Below are 16178 nucleotides of genomic sequence, written 5' to 3' on the forward strand. Positions count from 1 at the left end.
AAATAGAAAGTATATATTAGAATCTAATTTAAAATGAAATATTCAAAGAAACTAAGTAAACCAATACATAATAATGTATATTTTTTTGATCTTATATACTCTATATTTTTAATTTAAACTATATCTTCTGTTTCTCAAAGATTTTTTTTACCATTTACTTCTAATAATAAAATCCTTTATAACAGTGTTGGTAAACTAATTTTTCATAATAGTATTTTCAGCTCATGTTAGGAAAAAGCTCATTATGGGAGAATTTGTTTGTATGAAAGGTAAAGTCAAATTTTTGAGATTTTTTTTTTCTTTTCTTTTATATTTATGAAACAACCAAACTGCAAGGCCTTAGTAGATATCATAGAGCTTATCTTAAATTGTTCATTAATTAAATAATCATGACAGATTCTTTGCAATAATATGAACACAAAGCTTGAATATTTTTTAATCAATTTTTTATATATTTTCTTCAGATCATGAAATTTGTTAACACATTATTATGATAATTCTAAAACATTTAGTGACGTAAATTTGGAAATTAATTTCAAAATTTCTTTGATGAAGAAGAGTTCAATGATTGATGAATTGGGTTTAGCTTTACATTGGAGAATTTTTGAAACATTTTTGAATGTTATCGTATTATATTCAAAATACGGAAGAAAATTTTATAATCTATATTAATAGATTGATTTTGTTTCATATCTACATAGTAGTCTACTTTATTAGTTATATGTGTCCATTGCTACAGATGTATTGATTCTAAATTGTACTTATATGCTAGCAAATAGTAATTACAATTTTTCATTTTCCACTTATTGTGTATGTAGGATTATTTGTATATATTTTTACGTATTTTAACCTATCCTCACACTTACTATATAGTTAAATAAGTATTTTGAGAAATGTAGAATTGTTCTAATTAAGTTTGTAAATTTATTTTGTTTTCTTAGAGATTAATTCAACCTACAATCTTATAGTATTTTATATTTATTATTCATAAAAATATGTTAATTAGTAAATCTATAATAATAATAATGTTTTGTTTATAGTTAAGAATTAAATATTTCATTATTTTTATTATTTGATATTAAATTTATTATTAGATTTTCAATTTATTGATAAATATAAAAGCATTTAAAATAGCAAGTAGACAATAAAAGAAAAAGAAACAAAAATCAAAATGAAAATTTTTAAAGTTATAAAGAATAAAATTATTATTTTATATAAATGATATTTAAAAAAAAACACCTAATGCACACTAATTTAAAAATTAAACTTAAAAATAATTGAAATAAAACCAACCAATGATTAAAAAATCATATAAGAGAAGACTTGAAAAAATAACAAATAAAAACAAGAACTTAACATTATCAACCATGTCTAGAAGATGTTAGTTGATATAATATTAAAAATATGTGAAAGTATATTTTTGTTATCAACATAATTATTGCACCTTTAGAAATACTAGTAAAAATAAATTATTTTAGATTAAAAATAATTAATTTTATATAAATATATTATAAAATGAAATGTTACATAATGAAATTGATTTTATTTTATTTTTATTTAAAATTATAATTATTTATATATTATAAATTTGATTTTTCTCTTCATAAAAGTAAACTAAATATTACACGTAAGATCACATTTTATAAAATATGTACTTCAAAAATATAACTGTTGAGGTGGCCAAGTTTTCAATTTAAATATTTTCAAGGCAACAGTATCAGGATAAGTTGAGCCTAATAGTTCATACAAATATTTGGATGGTATAAGGATAAGTTAGCGCAAAATTCATACAATTAATTTTTGAAAGGATTCTTTTGATTAATTTTCTTCGTGTCAAATATATCATTCCTATCGGCTTATCGTTGCATGTACAAAAACATGCAACTGCTAGTATTATATATTTGGGTATTTAAGCCAAAGAATAAGAGGCCAAAGTACCCAATATGACACTAACTACCTAATATCATACTACGATCAATACATATGCTTTAGACAAATTTACACCTTCTACATTGACAACTTAAAATATGTGCAATGAGGTAAGTTATTCATACCAATATCTGAATTATAGAACTTGAAGAAGTGATGAAGCATTTAGAGTATCACATTATATGTTTAAGCATGCTACTAGAGAACCATAAGTAGTTGGAAAAACTCCCTCAATGATTAATACATATAAATTTGATGTTGATTAATAAATATGATGTAATAAATAAGAAATAGAATATAACTATTTAATTTTAATACATAGTTTTATAAAAACTCAATAATAATTTACATATCTTTTAGAATTGAATTATTTCGTTTTTGTAATTATTTCCTTTAGTATTTTTTTTGATGTAAAATATAATTATTAATTTAATATTAAAATATATATTTAAGTTTTAAATATATTTAAACTAAATGATAAATTGTTTAAATATAAAATATTCATAATAATAAATGATATAATTTACAAATTGTAACACTTATCAATTATACATATTACAAACACTATTATAAAATATAATTAAAAAATAATATTGCTTAATTTATTTTTAAAAAGTAAAATAATAGTAATAATTTAACTACATTTATTAAAAAATCAAAATTTTAAAAAAATTAGAAATTCAAATACAAAGATATAACATATTGAAATTATATTGTTAGTGAGAATTAATATTGATTAGACATGTTGTGTGAGGTGGAAGATAAAATGATTGAAAAAAAATCTTATCAACAAATGTGAAGATAAAGTTGTAATTAATGCATTCATTAATGCAAGATAAAGTTAAAAAATATTTGTATTTTTGTGGAAGAAAATTAATTTTCTCCCCCACCAAAAATAGTATGGACCAATAGAATGGATGAAAAATGTGATTTATAAAATAATGAAAAATTAGAAAATGATATAAACATTTGAAATTTCATATAATATTTTAAATTCTTTGATTTGATTGGCCAGTGTTAATGTCATATTAGAGTGACATGAATGCATAAGTATTCCAAGGAACTAATAAAGAGGTTAGAAAATATATTTGTATTTTTGTTGAAGAAAATTAATTTTTTTCATTGCATTTTTTCATCATAACCAATAAATTTTTTAAACAACTGTATTTTTCAATTTCAAAAAATATGCCCTTTTGCAAACATTATTATATTCATGATTCCATTAATTTCGTAACTATATATTTAATTGCCCGGCCAAATCAGGGAATGCACGTGGAAAATGTAGTAGTGTGTGCGTATAAAGAGCCTAGAGATTTCGAGGAGCATTCTGGGTGTGAAAATGGAGGAGAAAGCAAAGGTAGTGTTGGTGACGGGGGCATCTTCGGGGCTTGGAAGGGAGTTTGCTTTGAGTTTGGCAAAGCGGGGGTACAACGTGGTGGCCACCGCTCGCAGGCGGGAGCTCCTGCAATCTCTGTGTGCGGACATTCAGCAGCTAGGCGTCAAGGCCTCTGCTGTTCAGCTTGATGTTAGCCACCCTTCAGCGGCTGTCGATGCCGCTGTTGAAATTGCTTGGCAATGCTTTGGCAGAATCGATGTACTTATTAATAATGCCGGGTTTAGAGGTACATCCTGCTCTCGATTCATGCCTTGCTTTCCAGTTTTAGACGGATCAGACTACGTACTGAAGGGAATTACCGCCAACAACATTTGGACGAGTATAGCTCTGTTTTTCAGAAATACCCACTTTTGAATGATTCATGTGCATGTGGTACACGGCTGTTCAATTGTAAATTACTTTGAGTCCTTTGCGTTGATGTCTATAAAATTTGAAATTGAAGAGATTCTGTCTCATAAAATTTGAATTTGAAGGTCTTCTGTCATTTTTTGCCATCCATGATCATGATGCATTTTTATCGAGAGAGGCTGGGCTACCTGTACGGAAACGGGGACACTATAATTGAATCAAATAACTTACATTATTCGATTAAATGAGTAGGGATATCCCTGTTTAAAAGAATCGTGGAGACTGAGATGAACATGCAGTCCACTTTCCTGTAATAGGTTTTCTTGACAGGATGAGAGCAAAATATTATGGAAATCATAAATATTGTTGCAGTCCCATCTCCCATTTCAGAATTTATTATCCCATAATAGAAACTTCATTTTTCACATCACTGCTAGTTATAGTTTCTAATTCTGACTCCACATGCATTGCGTGAACCTGAATTTTCTCCGTCCGATTGTGCCTTAAATATTCTCCAAGGAAATGATTGTAGTGTTTTAATTTTCAGACTGGTAACTTTTTTCCAGCCAAATTATATTAAATTCTAAATTCTTCCATTTATCCAAGTACCATTCGTTTAGATCCACACACACATGCTAATGAAGTAATATCTTCATTATAAGGTTTCTTTTGGAAGACTTCTGGGCAATCATGCAGCCCACTTTCGAAGTTTTCTTGTAGGTTGTGGGAGCCATGTCAATTCTGTCATTGGCTTTTCCTCTGTATTCAACTCTGCTACCCTTAAGAAAGGAGAGGCATTCCAATATCTTCGGCAGCACCAAAAGATAATACGACTTATCACATAGATTTCTTAAAATTTGGGAAGGGGTACATTTCTTTCTCTTTAACATGGATTCTGAGTATGACTGGTTAAATCAACTATTTAATCTGCCTTTCCTAAGTGCTCTCTATTTGAAATTGAGTTCAAAAGTGTTTTTGTTAGTTTTCAGATTAAAGAACATGAAGGAGTGCAGAATATGCATGAGAAGAACACAAAGACAACATCTTACCACCACGATCACAATTTTCCCTTGAAGAAACCCACTATGGGTGACAATAAAGCAAAGATGAGGTTCTGCTTTCTATATAAGCCACCAATTTGCACTGTTAGAAGTCTTTATTCAGTTATGGAGCATCACAACATAATGAGTAGATGACAACTCACTCCTAAAATGACCTAAACTTGTGCTCTCTATCAAAATCAGTTCTCAAACTGCTAAAGATGCTTCCTGCAATCCTTTGAGTTTGCAATGTACAATCAATTCCAGTTAATCGATCAAGTGACATTATGCATATCTAGCCTTCAATCTTGCTTACAGAATGTTACAGACTTGCTAGGCGAGACTGGAACCTGACACATGACATACAAGCTATCTCTTTCATTCTGGGTTGTATTTTCCCTGGTCTGTCATACCTGGATGCTATTTGTATGTGTATCGACAAGATTGGTTCTAGTTGAACTATGTTGTCTTCAACATAAGGTGGGTGCTAAATCTCTTGGGATGTTCTTATTTGAACAATGTGAATCTGCCAAGGGGTTCCTAGGGGTTTGCAGAACTTCTCAGTGCTCTTCTTTGGTTCTTTTTCTTCTTGGCATCAGTCTGTCTCATCCTTTCCTTGTCCTGTCTTGTTTTTTTCCCATTTACCTGTTGATTTTGGGTTTTTGGTTAGGGTGTGAGATTGTAGAGCATGTTTTATAAACAGAACTAATCCACCTTGGGATCACTGATAATGCCTTTTACTTGCTCACATCTTATAGCCTAGGCTGGACAACTAACAAATATGAAATCCATCCATGGTGTTGGTCACCTTTTCCTGAATACTTGACCACTAATAGTGTTCTGTTTCTTTTTTCTGTCATACGTGGATGCTGTATATATGCAATTTGACACGTTGGGACCTTGTTGAACCTTTCATGTTCTGTTCAATCAATGTCAATGTAGGGTAATGAATTTCGCAGATGTCGAATCTGTCCGGATATCCTTTGTCCAACAATGTTGATATGCCAAGGGGTTACTAAGGGTCTGGACACCCCCAAAGTGCTCTTTGTTGGTTCCTTTTCTTTTCTGTATCAGCTTGTCTCATCCTTGCATTGTCTTGTATTGTTGGTTTTGACTTCGACTTTTCAATGTTGAGCTTTTGACATATGTTTGAAGTGATATATCATTTTTTTAAACTGAACTGATCCATTTGGGATCACTGATAGTGGCCTGTCTTTGAGTACATTTTTACTGCCTATTCTTGACTAGTTGATAAATATCTCCAAAGGAATTTTTACATCATGCAAACCCAACCATGGACTTGTTCGTGAGAGAAGGGTCCATTTAGACTAATGGGCACACAAACCTCACCAACTATTTTACATGTTCTTGTTAGATCTACTAAGAGATGGGGATTTCATTTTCTAAATCTCTAAACCTTATTACCTATCAACAAACATATAACTAAGGGAAACTGTATATGAACACCATTCACATGCAAATAATCAAGAACTCTTAGTTACCCAGACTTCACATGGAAATGAATATACCAATCCTAAATCTCTTAATTAATCCTAACAACATCACCAGACGTGCCTCTCACAAACAAAGACTATGGTCAATAACTTAAAAATCAACTCAATTTAGCAAGTGTTAGGATGACTCAAAAAATCAATCAGGTCAAAACTTAACTGGGGAAAAGGCTAAAGTTGAACTTTCTTCTTAAAAAAACAAATAATAACTCTTAAACATTTATTTTTTAGACTTCTTGTAAGCAAGTAGTATCAATTGTTGTAACACTCGGCCAACAAACACCCAAAATGATTTAAGCCATAATATCTTATCTTTATTTTTACTACAGAGGAACAACTTTAATAATATTGAAGAAGGTAGCATGAGTTAAGTAGTTTTCAAATAGCTCCTCAAGCCATAGTTGGCAGACTTGAGTACTTCGATTTTGCTCTGGTGAGTACTGGCCTTTTTTTTGCCGAGTACTTGCCAGAAATTTGGCAAGTTTAGAACGGAAATTTGCCATATGCAGCAAGAACACAGATCCTGCCAAAAACATGCCAAATATACACTGTTTTTTTCCCTATAAAGCCAATCATTCACTTCACACTTTGCACTCAGCACTCTCTCGTCCTTTGGAGATGATTGGAAGGAATTTTAGCTGGATTTGAAGGGCAAATTCAAAGAATTTCAATGTCAGATTAGTAAAAATCAATTTGGCAGCTTAAGTTTAGCATGTAGGCAAAAAATAATTCATAATTTCTGATTTCCTAAAACTTTGTAGTATTGTGAAATCTACTTCTAAACAAATGGATTCATTACCATTTTATGTTCGTTTATGTTCTTTCTTAAAGAGGGATAAATGCTTTTAACTTGCACAGGTAAAAACCAGTTATGGCACGAATGGGAGATCTCATCCCCAATATAATCATTCAACAATTAAAGCTACAACTTCCATCACATCATGCTATTATCGGCAATGTTTGTTCATGATGATTTTTCAATGAGTTCATTGTTCTTTGTATGCACAAATCATTTTTTTTGGAATAATATGATTATATTATATTGAATTTATGCTTGATTTTAAGTAATTTATGTTGATTTATACTAATTTTAGGGTAAATATATGCTGGTCTATAGTAATTTATGTTGAATTTAGGCTAATTTATGGTGTTTAAAATGTAAATTGTTTCACTCTTACTTTGAACTTGTAGGTTAGATACAATGGCAAATAGAGAGGCCTCTAGATCAAACTTAGTCTCAGGATTGATGCTAGTTATAGGCATTTATTTAACTTTGAGCTAAAAACCCTTCTTGAAAATATGTTATCTAGGAGTTGACACCTAAGATAGATGCTTGCATTAGATGCCATAAGCTATTTCATGGTGTTGGAAATACTATTATCATTGATGCCAAAGCATAATTCATTGATGTCAAAACAATTTTTTATTTGATGTCAAAGGCAATGTCAAAGGAGAACTAAGTGCTGCCATTCATATTATGGCTGAAGAACATTGAATGAAGGTCAAAGGCCTCTAATCATTTAAGGGCAGATTTCATTATTTTATGGTGATTAAAGGCAAGTTTTTGAAGCATTGAAAGTCTCATTGATAAAGAAAGTGATAGGATCCAAAGACAAACTTATGATTATTCAAGACTGTTGGTTGGTCCTCCACTTTGGTGCTCATTTGAAAGAAATTAGATTAAATATACTATGTCCTTATGATGGCCTACCGCCTTTGATTATTGGCATATATGGAAGACAAGCTTAAGTTTTTGTGGGCTAACCTATACTTAGCACCCTTATTTTGTGATTTGAAGAATGCAAGTAAAGAATGTTCAAACATTTTGACCCCTTAGTGTTTGAGTGCCCAACTTTTACTTTGCAAAGCATTATTGATTTTCCTAACATTCGAGAGCATTATTGATATGTTGAGTTTCCTTGAATAGATGTCTGTAAGTCGAGCACAAGGTCACCGGGAGACGGGGAGACTTTGAGGTCTCCGGTACTGGTACTGGTACCGGTACGGCAATTTTTCAAATAGGAGACGGGGGTACTTGGAGACGACAATTTTTTTTTTTTTTTAAAATAAATTTTTAATAGTTTAAACTTAAAGAGTCTAATACTAAAAGTAAATACAAAATTTCAAAATTTCAAAATAGTAATACCGTAAGACTAAAAGACTAAAGTAAATAATAAATTAATAATACTAGTGTTGTCACATTAAAAATTAAAATAGATTCAAGTCAAACTGTCAAAGATTATAATAATAATAAGCAGTCAGATACAGAAGTACATTACTGAAATAGATTTTAAAACCTGACAAATTGGCATTGCTACAAAAAATTTGTGAAAATTATTGAATTATTCAACATCAATGCATGCATAGAGACACACTTAGGACTTCTATTTTCTAACTAAGAGTTAGGATTGCTTAGTTTAAAAGGGAGTAAATCATTTTGTAATAGTGTTTTTTTTCCAGTTACACAGATTCAACTAACAAAGATTCCTATATTGGTACTAAGATATTGCCAACAGCAGATAAACAGGTACGAATAACAAATACGACTTATACATCAAACTGAAACATGATATCCTCTTGAAAAAACAGAAATATGGGACCAAATACATTCATGTTAACATACATAAAACCTCTAGTCTATCACTGTTATCGCTGAGTCTTTATCAGCAAATAGATGCTTGGTTTTCATGAGGAATAATACTATTATCAAGCATTTGCATATCAGATTTCTGTAACATACGTAATACTATCTTCTAATGCACTAACAACAGTTTTTGCACCCTAATTCCTCAGCCGCATAAATTTATGTGATTTGGGATCTTTACTGCAATCCTGTACAGCTTCCAATATGTTGTCTTAGACTTGTATTGTGTTCCTGTAGGTCACGTACATCACCAAGCAGTTGTTACGGAATTCATATAGTACCTTAGATTTTTCCATTAAAAACATTTAAATGAGGGCTAAAATATATAAAATTATTTAATATTATATTTTACATTTATATTTTATCAGGAGACTTCACTTTTTGGATTAGGAGACGGGGAGACTTCAGGAGACTTCGTCATGAAGTCTCCAACCTTTTTTGAGGTCTCCGGAGACGCGAAAAGTCTCCGAGACGCGTCTCGGTCTCCGAGACGCCACTTTTAGGGGGGAGACGGGTCTCCTGGTAACCATGGTTATTAAACAAAAATCATAAATGATCTATATATACAAGTATAGACAAGAATGTTTCTATTTCTCTGTTCAGTTCATTATAGAAACATTCTTGTGCATTCTGAAAAGAGAGAGAAAGTTTCTATATTGAACGGAGGGAGAATAATACAAATTGATAGAATTTTCTTGCCTTGCCAAAAGATGATTATTTACAATGAAGTCCCTCCTTTATATAGGAAACAAAGAGAGAGAAAAGGGGAAACCCTCAACCACCTTGACTTATTAAAAAACAAACTTCTAACTAACTTTGACTAATTCAAAGTTGCATGCCTAATGCAGTTGCAACTTGATTCAATGTTACAACTTCATGATTGCACTCATCAAACTTTGATTGATTTGGATTCGCTATAGCTGGACACTAAAGAGTGCCCAAGACGATCTTATCAAGGCAGTGGTATTAAAAAATGGTCATCATTTCCCGTTTCCAAGTGTTGTAGTTTTTGCCATTGGAACTTTGACTGCCTTCTAACGTGATGTTGGTCAATGAAGCCATCTTCACATTTTTCGAGACACAAAAAGCAAGGTACTATAAAGATATTGATTGAACAAAATTCTATGCACAAATTTCAATGCACTTAGACAGGTATAGATTTCAATACAATTCTGCTGGCTCACAAAATCAAGGCACGAATTTTGATGCAATTTTTTTGAAGTCCCAAAAAAATTGATGAAGACCCATTAGAGATCTCAAAAACCCCCAAAAAATTGGAATGAAAACTTGCCGACACAAAAATATAGGCACAAAAAATGAGGTACCCAGAAAAATCTAAGACAAACCTAGTTGAGCTCTCGAGAAACCCACTGACAATCTGCAATCCATTGTTTTTTCCAACTTGATCTGAACGGTCAAAACCTTAGTTGAAAAATGTTTGAGACCTAGGCGACCATCAAAGCTCAAAAGTTTTTTTGCAGAAAAACCAGTCCATGGCTGGTAGAAGCCCGTTAGGCACACTCCTGCAAGACATGGCTAAAGTAGGGAAAATGAGGCCATGAAAAAGCAAAGTTGTGTTTGAAAAATGCGATAAACTAGAGCAAGAAATCATGTTCAGATAGTCGCAGGTTAGAGATGCGGCAAATCCCAAACTAGCAGCTGCCAAAACTAGTGACCAAAGACCAAAAATTGATGCCAGAGACCAAAAAATGCGACGAGAAATGGAGAAATATTGTGCCAAAAATGGCCCTAAAAAATTCCATGCCTAAGAGTGAAAGATACAAAAACCCTAGTTGAGTTTTGCGAATAGCACCAAGAAAAATGACCACTGAATCCACCTAACGCCCAAATACAATTTGTAGTTCAGAAAATTGCCGAGAAACCCTATTCGGGTTCTGAAAATTCTGTCATTCCTGTCGACAATTTTTTCTGAAAAATTAATTTCAAAATTTTAAAGGCAAATAATTTCATAAGAGAAATTATAATTTTTTTTGAATAAATTTTAAGCCATCTGTGATACCATATTACGCAAATAATTGGTAAATCATTTGACGTATTAACAAGGAGCAAAGATGCTCCATAAATAAGTTTACAAAATTATAAAATAAGCAAGTTTCTAAAAAAAACTGCAGATAAGATCTGAGATGATCTTATCACCTAAAATTACAATAAAGTACATTATTGATCATTAAATAAATAATAAAACATTATTTATAGATACATATATACACATATACATTAATATATATCAGTTATAATGGTAAGATCATAAATGTGTAAACATATATATCAATGTTATATATATATATATGTATGTATGTATGTAATATATTCCTAATCATTCAACTAATGTGAAGTGTAGTTACAAATAAATAAAAAAGAATATATGTATATACATATGCTCAAAACTCATTAGTATTTTACTATTTTGGGCTGAGAAGGAACGGGCTAAAATGTTTTCAAGGAGGGGCTTGTCTAAATCTAAGCAATGACATCAGTCCCAAGATAAGGTAAGGGTCAGTGTCTCAAAAGCTTCGAGGGCAGGTCCCAAGATAGAATATGGGCTTGGATTGTAAACTTTGAGTGAGCCTGTTGCAGTTGGTCTCCAGGCATCTTGATTATAAACCTAATCCTTCCTTTCACAACTTGGAATAGTAATAAGGTCAGCATAGATGTCAATAAATATACATAGAAAACTTAGTTGGAATAAATGAATGAATAATTCTTAATTTGATTGAATTTCTTTATCTTTCTTCATTTGGCTGGGACATAAATATTAGAATTGGGTTAAACTGGCGATGACAAGTCTAATCCTATTAGGGGATAGTACATAATGAAACTCTGCCACCTACTTATAAGTGCACTCATTTGCATGATTCTTACTGTGCCAAGGAAATCATAAAAAAATTAATAAGCTGTTATCATATTTGAGGTGTGGCCAATAGTCCGAATTTTGTAACTTCAAGAAGTAGTTTGAAAATGCAAAGAATCCACATTCAAGGCATTTTTCTCAAAAGAATAATATTATTTAATGTTATTCTTTTGAGAAAAATGCCATGAATATGGATGTGTGCGCAATGAGGTATTTTATGTACTTATTTCATTTACTATTGTCTTAGACTTTTTGTTGTGGTATGACAAATATAGTAACATGTCCTTAATACCTCAACAATGAATCTACATTGAATTTATGACCAAAAAATATTCTTGACTTTCTCCTTTCTGTACAGAAATTTCAGGATATAGGGTGTTGACTTTCTGCTAATTAAGTATGTTTGTCTTTATCAGATTTCAATTTTGCTTTTGTAGACAAATATTTAAGGCTGACCAGTGCATCAATCACATTATTTTGCTTCCTTTCACACAACACATTCAAATTAAAATTAACAAAACATTCCACCTACCTTCTCTGGTGGACATTCAAGTCTTCCTGGCTGAAAATATATTCTATAGTTTTAGGATTATTTTTTAGTTCAAAATGTATATTTCAATTCTTAATCCACAGCAAGAAGTTCTGAATTATATCTGCATAATTTGTCTGCATAATTTTTCAATAATCATTTAGTTTGCATAACTCATAAGCCACCACTCTATCCTACATAATTCCTCCAAACCCATTTGATGGTTGCATCAGTCCACAAAGTGAACTGATCACTTAGATTGGGTATTTAAAGAATTGGACTGGATGCTTACAATTCTTTCAAATATCAAAAAACAGCTTCATAATTTTCTGTTAACAAGATGTTTTCCCCTTTCTTTTGCAAGAAAGTATTGCACGGGTTATCTTAGAAAAAAACTCATGAATCATTAGTAATAACTTGAAAAGCCCATAAAGAATTTTAACTTTTGAAACAAGTTGAAGTGCATGCATTCAAAGATAACTTTGGTTAAGATTCACTAATGCACCTTCCTGGAAATAATGTGACCCAAAGTAATTATTTTTGAAAGAAAGAATGCTTAGATAATTTACGAGGAAGTCTATGTTTCCTTAACCTTTGAAGTTCTAATCTTAAGTGTTGTTCATGTATTTTCATATTCTTAGGATGTATGGTATCATCATTGAAGTCAATAACAAATATGATTCACATGATATCTAAAAATATTATTCATTCAATTTATAAATTAGGAAGTTGGAACCTCAATCCATAACATAAAACGATTCCAACACAAGAAACCATAAAGAGATATCTAGACATTTATCATTAGGGAACAAAGCATGGGCTAATTTCTTTAGTCAAGTAGATAAACTAACGAATGAAGAAGTATGGGAAATAGAGGTAAAGAGTTAGTGATCGAGAGGAACATTAGAGGCAATGAATGATATTGATCGCATAAGAGGTGGTTAAAAGGATGCAAACATAAAATGCTTGGGCAAAAAACATAAGGATCACATAAGAGGTGGTTAAATAATGTTTGCCAAAATCTGGAGGTTATTTTGGCATCCCTGTCCGAGATAATTTTCTCTGGAATTCCATGAAGTCTAAAGATCTCCTTCGTGAACTTGTGAGCAATTTTTGGAGCTCCATTGGTTAGGTTGCCAGGTATGAAGTGAGCAACCTTAGTCAATCTATCCACCACTACTAATCCCATCAACAACAACTCACTAATCCCACTAATTCAGGAAGCGCTAAGGGCCCGTTTGGTTGCTGGCATAAGAATTGAAAATTAGAATAGAAAAATGGAATGGGAATGGAAATGGGGAATGAGAATTGAAAAGGGCATTTGCAATCCTGTTTGGTTCACTTGGAATTCATTTGGGAATTTGTTAATCCGTTGTTAGGAATAAGGTTAAGCTTTTGTATTTTTAAAATTATTTCTCTTAATTTTTTTATAAAAATTTATTGTTTTTTGGTTTATTTTTTCAATAATGGTAAAAAGATTAATTTATTTTTATTTTTATTTTATTAATTGATGTTAATGAGACATATAATTTATTTCATTTTTTTTAAACAAATATATATAATAATAAAATGTTAAAAAGAAAAATTAAAAAAAAAAGTTAAAAAAAAATCAGATTGGGAATAGGAATGGCCTATTCCAATAACAACTATTTTTTGGAATGAACATAAGCTCATTTTAGGTGTAAAATTGGAATATGTATGCCTATTCTCTATTCCGATTTGGGGTACCAAACAAAGAATACATTTCCTATTCCTATTCCAGCAAACAAATGGGCCCTAAAGGGTTGTAAGAGAACAAGGATAAAGAAGAGCAACTCAAACACCTTTCTGGCTAATCCATGGTATGATGAAGAATGCAAGGCCGCAAAAAGGAAATTTAAAGGGAGAAAGGAAAACAAAACAATCATAAGAGAATGCAAACAACTAATCAAATCTTTTTCCGGCTAACCCATGGTATGATGAACAATGCAAGGCCACAAAAAGGCAATTTAAAGGGAGAAAGGAAAACAAAACAATCATAAGAGAATGCAAACAACTGATCAAATCTAAAAAAGAAGAATATGTGATTAATTGGAGGAAGGAGCTCATCATGTTAGGAAAGCACAATCCTAAAGATTTTCGGAGGAAGTTACAAGAAGCTAGAAAATAGGTTGAAAATAAAATTATGGATTCTCAATGGTTAGAATATGCAAAGACTCTTTATGAGAAACCGGAGGACAAAGTTTCACTCCCCACAATTAACAATTCAGATGAACTATTTTCTGATGAAGACATTACTCTAGGGATAAGGAGATTAGTGGATTAGTGAGTGGAAAAGCTTAGGATATTGATGGGCTGCAAGCTGAATATCTAAAGTGGGTGACAGAGTTGTTGACTCTACACATCAGGAACATTTTTAATATGGTCATGCAAGGTTGCTTTCCCACGGAGTGGACCACCCGTGTAGTTATTCCTCTCCATACAAGCGGAGATGTCAACAACCCTTCCAACTACCGCACCATCATGGTGAACCCCCTATTAAGCAATCTATGGGAGTATGGTAGAGCGGAGAATCATTGGATGGGCAGAAAAAGAAGGGAAAAGAGCTACGGGACAGGCAGTTTTCAGACCAAAACATTCCACCATTGATCACAACAGTACCCTAGGGTTCCTCATTGAAAAAGCGTGGGATAAACTGGGGGAAGAGGCTTTTTGCTGCTTTGTTGACTTTAAGAAAGCTTTCGACACCGTCCCTAGGGATAAGTTATGGAATAGGATGGAAGAATTGAAGTTTCTAACAGAGTATAGAGCTGCTGTTTATAAACTTTACGAACAGGTTAAAGTGAAAATCAGAACCAACGTGGGCATGTCAGAATGTTTTGGCAATGACATAGGGGTTAAACAAGGGTGCTCGTTATCTCCTACCTTTTTTTTGTCTTCTATATTGACAAGTTAGAGGAATGGATAAACAAAGCCAATGGAGAGGGAATTCAGCTGGCTGAATATGTGATCAGATTGCTTCTTTATGCTGATGACCTTATTCTCATTGCCAAAACAGCATAGGGGTTGAGGGAACATTTGAAGAACTTAGAAACCTTTTGCACAGAGGTAGGGATGGAGGTCAACACTTCTAAGACCAAGATCATGGTCTTTTCCTTGAGGAAAAGAAAACAACAATGCACTTTCATGTTTAATGACAAACCACTAGAAATTGTAGAAGAATACAAGTATCTGGGGATAGATTTCCATTACCGGCTTAGTTGAGAAACATGTAGATCAAAAAGGATACAAGGGGGATGGAAAGCATCTTATCTTCTTCAAAATAGGTGCAGAACAACAAAGTTATGGGATTGGAAGACTAAGAAAACCCTCTTTGGGTTGTTGTTGATACCAGTTATTTTATATGGCAGTGAGGTATGGGGGGGTAGTGTATCAAACCATAAATGGCGACAATTTGAAAGAATTCAAAAACATTTCATCACAACTAATCTCAAAATCAAATCAACAGTTCCATACAAGATTATTTTAGCGAAGGCGGGCATGTTCCTGGTGGAGGCCTCGACAATTGTTAGATTGTTGAGCTATCTAAAAAAAGTGAGTAAAATGGATGCACATCGCTAGCCTAGTAGGTTGGTTGATGGAGAACTGGCTTGTCGGAAGAAGACATGGAAGAAAAAAACGATAAATGGTTCAACAAGTGGAACATTGACTACCAAGAGTACCTGAAAAACAATGAAATAAAAAAAATGGGTGACAAAAAAAGTCAGATTTTCCATGTGGGCAAACCAGTTAGGTAGAAAAAAAGCCTATTATGTCAAAGAATTTAATCCCACATGCGAACATGACAACAAAGAGCATTTAGGAGCCAAGATCAAAGGAAAGGAAAAAATCCTAATCGCTTAACTGAGATTTGGTTCACATTGTTTGAGA

General features: G+C 32.1%; 1 protein-coding gene across 2 annotated transcripts in view; it reads left to right on the plus strand.

The window, feature by feature from the left end:
• The first annotated feature begins 3194 nt into the window (after positions 1-3194).
• The window catches only part of LOC149562230 (uncharacterized), a 55519-nt gene continuing 42535 nt past the window's right edge, over positions 3195-16178 (plus strand). The window contains exon 1 of one of the 2 annotated variants that reach the window (XM_089825770.1): positions 3195-3644. In XM_089825770.1, coding sequence (XP_089681896.1) covers positions 3269-3644 — 376 coding nt within the window. In that variant the 5' untranslated portion in view covers positions 3195-3268. The remainder of the gene's footprint in view (positions 3645-16178) is intronic. The other variant, XM_089825771.1, reaches the window with a different exon arrangement.

Source organism: Cupressus sempervirens, chromosome 4 (assembly GCF_028749045.1).
Source record: "Cupressus sempervirens isolate cs-2001-9-10 chromosome 4, ASM2874904v1, whole genome shotgun sequence".
In the NCBI taxonomy this organism is placed as follows: Eukaryota; Viridiplantae; Streptophyta; class Pinopsida; order Cupressales; family Cupressaceae; genus Cupressus; species Cupressus sempervirens.